The sequence below is a fragment of the Hesperophylax consimilis genome, chromosome 11 (genome assembly GCF_061612785.1).
Source record: "Hesperophylax consimilis isolate HC1 chromosome 11, BYU_Hcon_1.0, whole genome shotgun sequence".
Classification (NCBI taxonomy): Eukaryota; Metazoa; Arthropoda; class Insecta; order Trichoptera; family Limnephilidae; genus Hesperophylax; species Hesperophylax consimilis.
Genome location: NC_142846.1, coordinates 22098837 through 22114506, shown reverse-complemented (window position 1 = coordinate 22114506; position 15670 = coordinate 22098837). Strand labels below are relative to the sequence as shown.

Genomic DNA, 15670 nt, shown 5'->3' with positions numbered 1-15670 from the left:
ATTTTACAACCAAATTGTTGAGAACAAACTAAAAGACAACTAATTTACCTACATTTTTTGCAAAAAGCTTTTTTTGTAAGTCTAATAGGTAACGAGTTACAGCGGTTGAAAGAAGAAAATTTTGACAAAAAATTGTAAAACTCCAGTTTTCTTGATAAATTTTGTACGAACATATTACACAATATCATTTTAACGTATTTCTACGTTACAATATACTTATATAGCATCATCCGTGTACTCGATGACGTTGATTTGTTATAGTGGGATCCTAGTCTACAGCTGACTTGGCAACACTGATTGAGTCCTGGTTACAGGACGTTGCCTGGATGCTCATGTCTGCAGATGTTCTTTTCGATGAAACAATGCCAGTTCAAGTTTCACAAGAACGATTTTTAGCCAATGAAAATAACAAAGTCCGTCTGATTTCGATGCTTACAAAGCAATTAATACAGGATGATTTTACAGTTAAGCAGGCTGAAGAAGATGCTGATGAGTTGATTGTCAATACTGCGATTTCCTTGTGTTCATCATATGACGCTGTTTTCATTATTGGCGAAGACATTGATCTCCTAGTTCTGCTGACAGCATTAGCACCACCCAAAAGTAGTATATATCTTCGCAAACCCGGGAGAGGCAAAACTTTTGAAAGACTGTGTTCCGCGAATAGTGTGAAATACAAAGAGGCGGCTGAGAATATTCTGTTTCTTCATGGCATTTAAGGCATTTAGCGGCTGCGATACAACATCGTCCTTCTTCAACCAAGGAAAAACAACATTTTGTTCGCTTGTGCAAAACGACACAAGACTCAATGCCATGATAGGAATCTTCAAACAACATGATGCAACACCAGAAGACATAGCAGTTGCAAGAACACGCTTTCTTGTTGCTTTGTACGGGGGTGACATGGATAAGGAAACCTTGGAAGAAGTCCGCTACAAACGTTTCGCAAAGTCGACAACAAAAAGCAAATTCAATCTTGCCTCTTTGCCACCAACGAACGACGCTGCACAGTACCATGCATTTAGAACGTACCATGAAGTCCAAAAATGGTATGGAATCCAAAAAAATCCAGAAACTGGGGCTGGAAACGTGACACTAACGGGCTTGTTCCAGTAAGAATGACAAAGAAACCAGCACCCGAGACTTTATTAAAATTTATTTCATGCAATTGTAAAAAAGGATGCGGCGTTGCATGTAGCTGCACGAAAGCTGGATTGAAGTGTTCTATTGTATGTGGGTGCTGTAATGGTCAAACATGCTGAAATTCGCTAGAGGTTCACATCGATGTCGAGGACGAAGAAGAAGAGATTTTGTCAATGAAAGCCCAGAATCTCAGTATCACAGGCAATGAGTTAGATGATGACATTGGTGAGTGAATTGGTGCCGAAGACTGTTATTAAGTACCATAATTTATAGTAACATAATTCATAGTAATGTAACATAATTTCGAAATCTACCATCGCTGGTATATCTGTGGAGTAGACCTACTGGAGATACCACAATAAAAAAATGCGCCATGTTCTATACCTCATGGTGGTGTGGAAATGAGTTTACAAAATTATTATAATTATGTAATGAATAACCCGAAAAAATTACAAAGTTGGGAATTTCATCATTTTTTAGAAAAATATTCACATTTCCGCCACTGTAACTCGTTACCTATTAGACTTACAAAAAAATACCATCTACAAAAAATGTAGGTAATTTAGTTGTCTTTAAGTTTGCCTTGAGCAATTTGGTTGTAAAAACGACCACTTCACAATTATTTTGAAAAAAAAAAATTTTGGCACCTTCAATCCAAGATGGCGGGTCGAGCTCGACCCTCCCAAGGTCGAAAACTTTTTTTTTTCCTTAGAGTCCCAATCTTAACAACATATATCAAAATCGCTACTACCTAACCTTTTGCAAGGTAAAACTCCCCACTGACTGGACTATTACTGCCCAATGCTTCTTTTGTTGACATTTTTGTTTTACTTTTCGTATATTTGTTACTAAAATGTTGTTTATTTTTGTCTACCGGTCTCGAAACAACCGTGTCATTAACTTTTATTTTTTGGGTTTAAATTTAATGTTATTATTATATTAAGTTTACATTTATATATTTTTTAAATGGCGTAATTGTAAAGCTGCACATCTTGATACAGGAATGCCCTAGTGAGATGTGCAGAGTATGTTTTTTATGTTAAAAACTGTTTTTTGAATAAATAAATAAATAAGTGTAGGCACTCCGTAAGATTAGATCGACAAGGTCAGCTATAAATATTATCTAGAAGTAGGTATGAGATTAGGGAAAGATTTAGAAGTGCTGCTGGCGTTAAAGGTTCATGATTGAAATAATTTAGTATCGCCATACACGCGAAACTCGAAAGGGGTGATTCAGAAGAGGTCATCTTGTTAGATTGCATGTTCCAGGTGCTAACATTGTAATTGCTTCGGAATAATCAACGGGTCTAATGAAAAGTTCATTGCGAAACGTTGGAACAGATAACAATCCGCGCATGCTAATCCGAGGCTTAGGAAGTGCCAAAAAGGCGAAGGTCAACTGGGAAAAAATGTTCAAGAATCAAAAAGACTCAAACATTAAGTTGGAATGGGACTAAAAATGTACACTTTACGCAAAAATAATATTGAAGAGATTTGTGTTATTAAAGCTGTGGACTGTGGAGTCATATACAGGGTGTCCAGGTGTAAAGTCCGCTAACTTCGGGGGATGATTGTACATGATTATAGAAGTAAAAAAGATGATTAACTTTTTTTAAATTTTTAAGATAGTATTTAGGTAAAAAAGAAACAGTTACAGAAAATTGTTATTGATATTCTTCTATGGAAAAATATTTTTGCATTGGAAAATGAACATTGGAATTTCAAAACCAAATTATTTATTTTTTTTACTTCTACCATCATGTAGAATCACCTTCCGAAGTTAGCGAAGTTACTCTGTACACTCTGTATTTATAAAGCAAACAAATCATGGACGAACCCGCTTAAAACCAAAATTATCTTGAGTTATAGGTTATAGTGCATAGTAGGGTAAATAAAATATAATCGAATATTTTTTATTAAAACACAAATAACATTGTTTACATCACTTTATTTCGATACAAAATCTCAACATGTTTCATGAACCAAGTTCACTTCATCAGGAGCACAAGTATACTAAAGTTATAATTAAAATTAGGTCTAGAAAGAAGAGGTAGAAGGAGCGGGGAGGGGTAAGAGTGGGGAAACACGTGAATATGAAAGAACAAAAACACGTGAATATGAAAGCAGATATTATTAATAAACAAAAAAATTTTATAAACCCCATTTTAAATATTTTCCCAATTACCCGGTCTTTCCCGTCTAATGACATTTTAATTCCTACTTTGAATAACCCTCCCCCACTCTTACCCCTCCCCGCTCCTTCTACCTCTTCTTTCTAGACCTAATTTTAATTATAACTTTAGTATACTTGTGCTCCTGATGAAGTGAACTTGGTTCATGAAACATGTTGAGATTTTGTATCGAAATAAAGTGATGTAAACAATGTTATTTGTGTTTTAATAAAAAATAAATAATGCCATCACAAAGTGAAAAGCAGTTAGAAGAAGTTTTCTTCGAAAAAAAAAAAAAAAAAAAAATAATAGAATACTTGACATAATATATAAGGAAGACCATTTTTTTCTTAAAAAAATTTTTGTGGCAACTTTAGCTTTTCAAAAAACCGCAAAGGTAATACTCTCTCTCGAAAAACGCCGATGTCAATTTATGGTCTCACAAAACGTCGATAATAATAATTTTTACTCACTTACAAAAGACGCGACGCAACGTTAGCAATTTTTACTCTCACGAAATGACGATGACAAATGTTGTTCTCCATTAAAGCGGAGATATAAAGTAGCTTCACAATATTTCGATCAACAAGAAAAAGAATCGAATGATTTTAAATCGATCAATCGATTGATTGATTGATTCGATCACATCGAAATTCGCTATGCATCGCTACCACGAATCACAAATTTCTTCATCTCATCTCTCAGCGATACGTAATAAAGGCATTCAGAGCGCAGAGATCGATAAAATATGAGTTACGAATAATCGAATCGCATCAAAGCTCGATTCGCCGTCAGCGCTCCCAACAGTCGTACATCAGAAAACCGGGACAAAAGGGAAACAACTCACGCGGAACGACTGGTAATGAACAGGCGGGTGCCACCGCAATTTTTAATCGAACGCCTCGATAGATTTATTCACCCCCTCAGGGTGTACGGCTGATAAATCCACCACCCACACGACCGATCACCACACGTGGATTGGGTTCGAGGCGCGATGTAGGAAGGAAGAGGCTCTGCTCTTTTTTCCGATCTCAAGTTGCTTTAGTTCGAAATTGGAGCACGGAGTCACCGACAGGGGCAATTACAGTTTTGAAGGCACCTTACTATCTACATGCCAGTGGCGTTCCACTAATAATAGTAGGTTAATTTGAAAAAAAAAGGTTATAAAACAGAAAATTGGCTGAAGCGCCTTAATTCCAGGAGTGAACTCTGGTGTCACGAAACTTGCTCAGATTTTCTATCTGAAATATCTAGGTAGGCAAACGTAACTATTTTCAGCCCGCATTTTGGTACATTTGAATTTAAGTAATTCATCCAAATCAGAATGATGATTGTTTTAAATGTTTAAATTCTTCAATAAGAAAAAAAATCCCAACATGAAAATCGGGCGAAATCTGGGTTTTTTTTTTTTTTTTTTTATAGTTAATACCTCACAAGAGTCCCAACTGCTGCCGTCTGGAGCCAGTGAGACTATGGCATCCCCAATTGGGGGATGTTGTGAGGCTGAAGGTAAGTGGGGAAGGGAAAGAGGAAGGTGGGGAAGTACCTGGCTATTCAGATCTAGTCACTAAACACGGCTAAAGCCATTTGGAGCAACGTTTCAATTCTGAATGGTGGTCTTACACCAGGGCGATATTGGTAGTATCTTCCACTCTGGAACGTGCCGCAAATATACTATATATTATTTTAATTAATTAATTGTGAAATAACACAAATTAATCAAATAAAATTTATTTGCGCACGCCGGGTCGAACCCGCGACCTTCGGAATGGCAGTCCAATGGTGACTAATATACCACGGAGTAACTATACAAAGAGAAGATATGACGAGAATGTGAATTGTAGAAGTTTGGGATGCCCCAGGAAGGGATGGCACGATCAAGTGGACCAAATACTTGAGTCGGGCCAAGTATCAGAATAACTGAAGGGTATGTGAGAAATGTGCGCAGGTAATTCTTTAAGAAGTATAAAAGTAACAATGACTAATTTTTATTCCGTTCGATATGTAAAAAGTTTTATGACTAAATGGTACTGTGATCTCAATAGGCGAATCAAGAGTGGACTGTAAAATATGAATTGTGAACTTTGAAGTTGACACAACTATGGTTGGAGATAGTGACCATGGAATAAGGAAGGAATCCGACTTACCCCTTTGATGTTCTTCAAAGATGATTATAGTATGATTTAACTCACAGGAGATATGATTTCACGCACAAGCTTCAATAACATCCAGGTTGGATACGAAACACACTGAGGGAACCGAATATGTTGCACTGCACAGGCCTTCTACCCTGAGTTGATATTAATAACAGCACTGATAACAAATAGATATTCATCAAACAGGCTGCATCAATAAACTGGTTTGACAGTAACTTTTATTGTTGTAAAATGTCAAACACACACGTGGGTATAGTCAGATAATGATAGGTACTCGTAGTTAAAATAGGATAGGAAAAATTGCAAGGACAATATTAAAGTAAGATTCATAGTTTCGTCAACAGGTACAGTCACGTCCCTACCCGAAGCCACAAGGAAATGGCTTGGTTTTTCAGAAATTAAAAATAATATAAATAATAAATTAAAGGTTTTATTAGATTTTACGTGAGAACAATCCAGGTATAGCAGTTGATATACAAATATTTACATACAATTACGAAAACCTATTCAGTCAAAGGCTACATAATATGTACCTAAAATTACAAAATCATATAAAAAATCACCATATGACAAATAACACAGGTTATACCTAATACAATTAACTAAACAATTCTTACACATATTTAGCAGAACATTTTTTCTGAATCCTTGAAAATTATTGACAAATTTGAAATTATAAATTTTACGGCGCGCCGCTGCAATATACAGGGTGTATCGGCACGTACCCGATAAACTTTAACCAGCTATTCCTTGGCACATTTGGAGTAAAAAATGTTATGGGCACTTTGCTGTCTGGTAACATTTTTTTTTATAAAAAAATTATTATTCATATTCACCACATGTCACCAATGTTTTATCCTTTGTCAAAGTTTGAAAACCCGTCTGGCAATATTTTGTTCGAGTTTCGTTGAATAATGTACGTACGTACCTACGTTGGCGCGCTTTTACAATCACAACGAAATGGCACGGCACCATTCGTCTAATTTTTAACTATTATTATTTAGTGTGTACGAAAGAGCGAGGACACTTTTTGACACACTTGCTAATAACAGCTGTTGAACTCTAGAAACAATGCAAATGACAGTGACGAAGTGTGGATTTTTTTATTTATTTTTTGTTTTTAATGGAAAAAAAAATGTTACCGGACAGCAAAGCGCCCATAACATTTTTTACTCCAAATGTGCTAAGGAATAGCTGGTTAAATTTTGTCGGGTACTTGCCGATACACCCTGTATGCTTGAAAACATGTGCACGTAACGTGCGCAATTTTCTCTTTATGACGCGAGCAATGAGAATTTTATAGAATTTAGAAAATTTGCTAGGGAGGTAAGTACTTGGTATTAAAAAATTGGTGACCGGATAAATCATCAAAGTGATAATTCATCACATCTTTAAAAAGTTATATAAAGTCATGGAAAGTGACGAAGCAAAAACTTTATTAACTTGGTTAAGTAGGTTAGGTTAGGTAAGGTATAATTTATTTTTTTTTTCATCGTTTTTAATGAATTTAAATCACTTTTTAAAGGTGTGTTGAATATTCACTGTGTTGCGTTATTATGGAACCTAAAAAATTATATAACAAAAAATGCAACAAAAATATTGTTTACTAATGTGAGCCTGACTGGGAGCTTACTCGTGCTGAGACCCTTATTTTGCAATTTTATAAAGCAAAATACGTATAAATAAAATGGACTGCATTGAAATTAAGTTAAATTAAATATTAAGAAATAAAATTAACTTATAAAGGCAGAAAACAGATTACATAAATTATGTTTTTACCCTTAAAATTTTGAAGCATAAGTTGTAAAGTGATTTTTCCTAAATATAATTAAAATTACATAATAACTAAATTAGCGCCATCTTTGAAAGACCAGATTATGAATTAGGAAGAACGGCTGCGCGGACTTTTTCATGCTTCTTTAGGCTGCGCAGCATAATGCCATGCTGTATGAAATATAATCATTTTTCCAAATGATTCCCAGACAAAAATTGCCAACAATAATAAAATGTAGTAATCTAGTTCTGACTGTACCCTGGCGCCGCCTGACGCCCGCCCACGCAAACTTCAGTCCCGTCGGTATTATTATTTTCCTTTGGTATATTTCTCGGAAGCGATTTCTGTTGTACCGACGAGACACGTCATATGCGTAATGGCGGCGGCGGCGAACTCGGTCAAAAGAAGCGAAATCATCACTTATTTATTGCTTGGGTGCCATTCATCACAATATAATAACATTGAAGATGTGATATAAAATACGAGTAAGGTGGAAAAGTACAGTTAGCTATGGCCATGTGCAAACAACACGTTCACAAATATGATGTCACAATTTGGTGTATGATGGCCGATTGCTTATGTAAACAGTCAATGTAAACCCTTTTCACATGAAAATGTTTTTAAATTGAAGCCGGGTGCGGGGAGGCAATCGCGCCCAAATGAGTTATAGTTAAGTTAATTTATAAAAATAGACATAGCGCCGCCATCTTAGTCGTTTTAAAGAGGAAGGATGAAAGTTTGTGTCAGTACCTCTCCGGTAGAGGTGAGTCGTACTAGCTCTTCTTGGTACTCGGAACAACTAGTACAAGTATGAATAAATACCTAATCCAAATACCTGTTCCCTAGTATTTCACTTGCTCATTACATGGGGGGGGGGGGGATTGTTAGAGAATTTCTAAAAAAGTAATTACCACAAAAAAATGAAAAATCTGATTCCCACAACGACTAATCAAATCCATTATGGGGGGGGGGGGTTGCAAGAGGTTTTCAATTTCAATGGACTCTCCGAACGAACCGGTTTCGGAGATTCTCATCTTACCTAACCTAATTAATTTGATAAATGAGTCTTAGCACGGAAAACTTGCTACCTAAATAAGAGGCCCCAAGAAGTTAAATGACTGTCATCCCATACAACGAAAGCGAATTTTCATTTTATAATGAAAATTAGAATGTTAAAATTTAAATTTACCAGATGCCGATTGCCTTTTATAGTAATTAAGGTGAAACAAAAGGACGACACAGTGCTACTAATAAACATGGATGGAAATAAACAACATGGCCAACACAGATACATCAATGAACTAAAAGAAGTGGTTTTTCATAAATTTACTACTTAACACTATGTTTAAAAAAAAATTATTATATACAATTCTGCATAAAAAACAAGGAACACTAAAGAAAAATAAATTATAATCTACTCTAAGCAAATACACAACAACATATCTGCAATATCTTGTGTTTAGTGATAGAAAGCCAAACAGAAATAAAATATCTATACATTACAGTAGACAAATTAATGGATTAAATCGTCCACACACATTAACGTACTCAAAGACAGAGTGAGGAAACTAAGATACATCATAGATTCAAAAAAATAATAATTAAAAAATAATTCCACTTAAATCATATAGGTACATATTCATCAGAACTTCTGTTTAAAGAATTTAAAGTCAGAAAACTAAATGCATTATTTTTATATCACGTAATTTTACAAATTTACAAAGAAAATAGTCTAAATAAAACTGCACCTTTTAAAATAATAGAAAACCCAGATAAACATCAACTCTCACAACTCGAAAAAGTAATTAAAAAAACAGTGCAATTCAACTATAAATATCTTGGAGAGAATTTTTTTTAATACATTATCAGAAAGTATTAGAAATAACAATAAACATTTTAAATACCACCTTAAAAATACACTGAACATATAAACAGAATACTCATAGTAAAAATAACGAACATAATATTACACCCCCACATACACAAGCCAAGCTTTATTATGGTGGTGCATCTCAACAACAAAGATTTTCAATGCCAACAAAGAACACAGTGAAAATATTTTTTTATAAAGCCCTAATATTTTATTTCTAGATGGCGCCACTTTCGTTCACAGTTCGCACAAGATAGCTTCCAATTTTCGAAAGCGAGATATAATACATTAGCCGTGCACTAATTATGTGCACTAGGTAAGAAGCGCCCGGCCGGACCTCGTCTCCGGCGATGCTTTTGTACTCTTGCTAAAACCTTTTTTAACTGGTGGACGCATACTGTCGGAATTTATTGACAATACCAGTCGAGATCGCGCTGATCGCGATCTACTAAATTCAGTATCATATCCTTTCTCGCTTACTCACCTACATAAGAAGAGTGTTTCCCTAATATTCAAAGATTAGGGAAACACTCTTCTTATGTAAGCGAGTAACGAGATGCCTATACATATGCCCCGCCCTCGGTATGAATACGCGAGACGCGAGACGCGCAAGACTAGCAAGACGCGTAAGACGTCCAATACTCGCAAGACGTGCAATACTCGCAAGACTCGCAAGACGTCCAATACTCGCAAGACGTGCAATACTCGCAAGACGTACAATACTCGCAAGACTCGCAAGACGTGCAATACTCGCAAGACGCGCAAGACTCGCAAGACGCGTAATACTTAAGAACAAATACTAAGTACGAAAGTCTCTTTGAAATATCTGTTCCAAACATCTGTTCTAGTAAATACGCTTCACCTCTACTCTCCGGCATTCGTGGCGGCCGGACATCGCGAACTGAACCTACGATGTTCGACTATCTTTATTCAGCACGTGTCCATAAACGGGATAATATATCATAGAGTAATTATCCGATCCGAGTGAACCAATCGTTGTTTCGATAGTAGCGTACCTATATGTTACAGCTCCTCCTGGGTTTCAAGAATGAATCTCTAAAACTCAAAAAGGTATGAGTTTGTGAATTTGAAAAAGTTTGAAAATGTCGTGATGGATGAAGGCAAAGCACAACCAGAATTCCAATCGGGAACCAAATTCCAAAGACAATGAAACCGAAAACGCCGGGTCTGGAGGTGTAGTACGGACGATCGACAAAGCCCTATGTCAATACGATATTATCTAAAATCATCGGTTCCATGATATGTCAACAAAATTACAATTCAACACACATTTAAAAAGTGATATAAAATCATTAAAAGCGATGAAAAACTAACATGCAAACTCAACATACGTAACCTGTTTAATCTAGTTTTTGTTTCATCATGACTCTAAAAAGTGATATAAAATCATTAAAAGCGATGAAAAACTAACATGCGAACTCAAAATACGTAATCTGTTTAATCTAGTTTTTGTTTCATCATGACTTTATATCACTTTTTAAAGGTGTGTTGAATTATCATTTTTACGAGTTATCCGGTGACCAAATTCGGCATCTATGGTCAGTCAGCGATATTAGCGAGCATAGTCAACGATTGATAAGTAATGTTTCGACATCCGATAGACAAATTTTAGCTTCGGTTAGCTGTCAATATACACATATTTTTAACAATATAGTTCGTAATGCAAAATTACTGTCTCAATAACGAACGGAGTTGAACTAACGAAGCTCTTAGAAGCGAAAGAAGTCCTATACGCGGCGAGTTAAATCCAAACGAACCAATTACGCAACATTGGTTCAGGCTTGAAGAAAGGAAATTTGTTCACGTAACAAGTTGTTAATAAAGTCCTCATTAACTAATTCACTCCCTTTGCTACAAATGCATATTTAGGTTAATATTTCAACTCAACATTATAAATTTATTGATATTTTTAAGCAGCTGTCTGACGTTTGACGTTTCAAGAAGTCAATTCATAGACAATACCTCTAGTGTTACATCAATTTCTTATTTATTGCATTATCAATATCTGTCTGGCTATCAACAGCGCGACGGTGCTAGAGAAATCTGCATAAAATCATCGGTCGTTACGCCTCTCGAAACGATATCGTAAAATTATTGATTACACAGAGCTAGACCTCCTCGTTCCTAAACCAAAGTGCAGTAGATAGGTACTGCCGCGAATATACCCAGGCAACGTAAACGCGTTCTGACAAGTCAGGCGGCATCTGACGAGTCTGGGTCAAAATAATGTGGTATGAATGTGGACCTTGAAGCATCGGTTTTAGGTTGAAAACTTGGAGTATACAATAGATGTCAGTTGCAAATGAATTAAACAATTCTTTTAGATAATTTAAATGTATGTGCTAAACACGAAAATAACTGCGACAGTGTATGACACTGCAATTCTACATATTTTTAGTACACTAATTATTATAGAACCCTAAATCACATTGAAGATTTGAATAATGAGTATATTATTACAGAAATTAATAGTGAGAAAATTATATCCATGATGTTTTATAACATTACTAGCGCAGACCGATAAAAAAACGATTGACAATTTTTTTTTAATAATTGGTACGGGCGACAATCGAACCACGGCATGAAATTTTTTTAAATATATTAAAAAAAATATATTCCTTCTGAAATAAGTGTAGTTTATAATATTTATTTAGGTATCAACAATTCTAGTTAAATAAGTGAAAATGTAATTTGATTTTTACCGGAAAACAAAAACAAACGAAATAACATTGTCAAATAATTAATTTCAACTTTGAGAGTAACCAGTCAATAATAATAAAAGAGATTTCCCTGGAAATTGAACGCTAGCGACATCTATGAAAATTAGAAATAAGGTTTATAAAAATGTTCACAGCTTTTTGACCTTGGTTTCGACAGAAAAACATAGATGGCTCTTTACAGAAATGTATTCCATTGCAGAAAAAAAAATAATTAAAATTTTTAATTTAGCACCATACAAAAGGAGCATAAAAACGTACGATAAACTCATAAAAGTACGTTAGTAAAATAGCTAAAAGGTACCAAAAATGAACAATAATAATGATGTGGCACCACGGGAATGTATTAAAAATAAATAAAGTAAGAATCACTTACATCCCTCAACGGTGTTTTGAAACAGATTATTCGAGTTCCTTCTATTCGTTCACCACATTTTTTGTAGTTTAACCATCTGAAAATAAAATTAGAAATATTTTACGTACGCCGATACATCTCTGTTTTGAGAAAATTTTCAGTCGGAAGGATTAAGATATGAAATTCAGGTTTCATTGAAATTGTGCTACTACATAATCTCTTTCTTATCATTCGCATACAAATATTATATCAATTAAGCCTACGGTCAATAGATAGTTCATTTTAAACAAAATGTTAAAACTTTTTCTTGGTCTTTATTTTTTTATGTGACAAGAATTCTATATGTTCTCAGGTAACTGGAGTATTTCTTAGACATTCCCAATCGAGCTATTTTAGAATATGGAAATAATACACCGTTTCAACTTAATTACTAAAAGAAACAACTATGTATTTACGTTAGGAGACAATTTCAGGTGGGCAAATTGGTTAAATTAATTAACACATTAAAATTCCATACTGATTGATGATTGAATCAGAGTTCAAAATTTCCCTCATGAAAAGTTTTGCCGCCATTTTTGTTTTTTTTTTTAAATAATTACAGAAATATTGTATGAGGTTTAAGGAATGGGAAAGAGGAAGGTCAGTAAGCTCCTGGCTAAACAAATCTGGTCACTAAGCACTGCTAAAGCCATTTCGAGCCACATACTGATGACGATAATGAGAGTTTCCAATCTATTCAAATTTTGACGTAATATTATACCATATTCTTGTGATTTTCGTATTTTTTGTGGAAATGTATGGTGTTGTTTAGCATGTCGCGATGACAGATGGTCTAAAACTATGACTAGACAAATGAAAATTAAAAATAAAATCCCAAATTTAAAAATTACAGGGCTAAGTTCTTAATGTCATTGGCATGTCAACGCATGCCAACATTTCAAGACAAAGACTGAAATTGAGGCATGGATAGAATTAATTAGTGCATTATTACTTAAAAAATGATTGTCGTGTTATGTTAATTGAATTTTAATGCCCAAAAATGATAAGCAGATCGTATTTGAGATACCTGGAATTTTTTCTAAGACAAATCTAACCTAAAATATCAAAATGTTTCTTACCTGTCAGGAAGCTTCGGCATATTCGAATTTTGTTTATTTTGCTTGATTGATTTAGTTGAAAATAGATTTATTAACTGTAAAAATTTGTTTGTATTTAGTCTGAAAACTGATTTGTTAAAATATTGCATGGAATTTTATCGCAGAAATGTTTTCTTTTTTGCCAATAAACGCCCAAAGAAGGTAAATGAAGTTGTCACAAACTTGCCATCAGAATTTTGTTGATCTAGAAGGTAAAACAGGAAACATTGTGAGAATGCGGAAAACCGGAAAGATATCGGTATAGTAGAAAATATTATTGAAGACGCAATCCTCAAAAATTGTTTTTCTATAAAAATATAAAATATGTTTTTGTAACGTCAGGCAGATGTCACTTTAAAAAAAGAAAAAATTAATAATTTTTCAAAAATGATGCAGTATCTGTTGTAATAAAATAATAAAAATAGGGACCAAAATCAATGTTTCTCGTCGTTGAACTATTACGCGTAAGTATGTGTAGGTGCATAGTATTATTATTGTCATTTTTAAACAGTAATATTTTTATCGCCAGGTTTTTGTTATTTGCCAAAACGAAAATGCGGCAAAAATATTTGCTCTCTGCTTACCAAATAATGATGGCGAACATTGTCTATTTTCTTGGAAAAAAAAATTTTAGCAAAAAGATATGCCCCGGGTGAGGATTGAACTCACGACCTTAAGATTATGAGACTTACGCGCTGCCAACTGCGCCACCGAGGCAGTTGTAAAAGAAGTGGTTAAAATTGATTAAGTGCTAACACAATGTTCACACCCATTCATTCTCACATAACTTCTATTTCGCTTCAGTTCAGCAGCACGAGCAGCACATTATAGCGGTTTAGATATTTCGATTTTAGTTGATCAACTCGACACTTGAGAGCAAATTGACAAGTGTGAACTTCTTACCACAAAGTTGCTCAAGTTTCAAATCTTGTCGTTCAAAAAAGTGATCACTTAAAATTGAAACGTCTTTACTGCTATTAGGAAACTCTAGTGAAAAATATTATGACTTAAGAAAACATAAATATATTCGTAACAAACGCTGATCCCGATTGCATATTATTATACGTATAATTTTAAAATGTACCAATTTTCGTAATTTAAAACCGAATAAAACACTATCTCATTAAAACGCACAGTTTGGTTGGTACGACTGAATATGCAGGTACATCACAGCCAGTACATGAACCTAAAAAGCCTAACATCTCTTCATCTCTTGTGGGTATTTTATAACATAGAAATTTGCAACCCTGGTTTGAACCGAGGTAAATTGTTTATCAGGTGCGGTCACGGATACATTCTTGCATTTAGGTTCAATACAATAATCTGTGTGTAAGTGACGACATGCTAACATTTTACCTAGTGCTCTTAAGTTAATATTAAAAGCGGGTAATCTTAAGAATAAAAAACATCTCGACTCGCATACAAAATACATGGCCGGTTGAAAAAAATACGTAGGCTTTTTGAGACTGGTGACGGGTGACGTCACAGGTCACGTCCATAGATTTGATGCGTTTTCGGGAGACCCGAAAAATTTCAACTTTTCAAAAACTATCTATCTATCGATAAAAAATTATCTACTAAAACTAACTGTAATAAATAAATACACTGTTATGGCGGTGCCATACGTAGTAATGCAAAATCATATGTTTTTGGTTTGAAAATTTGGTCGCCTAGAAATGTTTCAGATGCTTTAGTTAAATACTGCGAGTAGAATACATCTTGACCTTTGAAATAATCGAGTATTTTTATATAAGTCTTTTTATAAGCCCAGTAAAAAATAATGTATAGGCCTATGAAAACTGCTTTAAAGTTCAAAATCTCTTACTTACGAACCCATTTTCGGTTATGATTTTATTGTATAATGTGGCAAATTAAGTTATTTATAAAAAAAAAAATTTAATCTCTTTTTATTTATTTTACTTTATGTAAATATTATTTGTACTTATATCCTCTATGGGATGTGTGGGATTGCACTAACCTCCCCACATCCTGGAATAAAGAATTTATTATTATTATTATTATTATTAAAAAAGATCGGAAATAAATTAAATATTTATTCCTGAACATCCACAAAATAAAATAAAAGGAACTTTTTGGCCATGTTTTTTTCTTGCATAAATCAAAACAGGCGGATGGTATTGAGCGGGAATTTATACCTTATCGCCATCTACTTAAGGGTTGTTATTGATAGCGGCTCAAGTTTAAATATTACACGACGTAGTGAATCGCCTTATGTTAAACGGTGATTATTGATGATGAAAAATGGACTGGAGTTCCTTATTATTAATAATTTATTATTATCTGTGCAATATTTTTACAAACATCAG

General features: G+C 34.3%; 1 protein-coding gene and 1 non-coding gene across 3 annotated transcripts in view; both read right to left on the bottom strand.

The window, feature by feature from the left end:
- LOC149419917 (RNA/RNP complex-1-interacting phosphatase homolog) overlaps positions 1-13538 on the bottom strand; it is a 126374-nt gene extending 112836 nt beyond the window's left edge. For both annotated transcript variants that reach the window (XM_089637084.1, XM_089637083.1), the window contains exons 1-2: positions 13326-13538; positions 12229-12304 (exon numbers count right to left, since the gene is read on the bottom strand). In XM_089637084.1, the coding sequence (XP_089493210.1) occupies positions 12229-12304; positions 13326-13453 (204 nt within the window). In that variant the 5' untranslated portion in view covers positions 13454-13538. The remainder of the gene's footprint in view (positions 1-12228; positions 12305-13325) is intronic.
- Positions 13539-13987: 449 nt separating this feature from the next.
- On the bottom strand, positions 13988-14060 carry TRNAM-CAU (transfer RNA methionine (anticodon CAU)). Its single transcript has one exon. It is a non-coding gene; the product is annotated as a tRNA-Met (tRNA).
- Positions 14061-15670: the final 1610 nt, after the last annotated feature.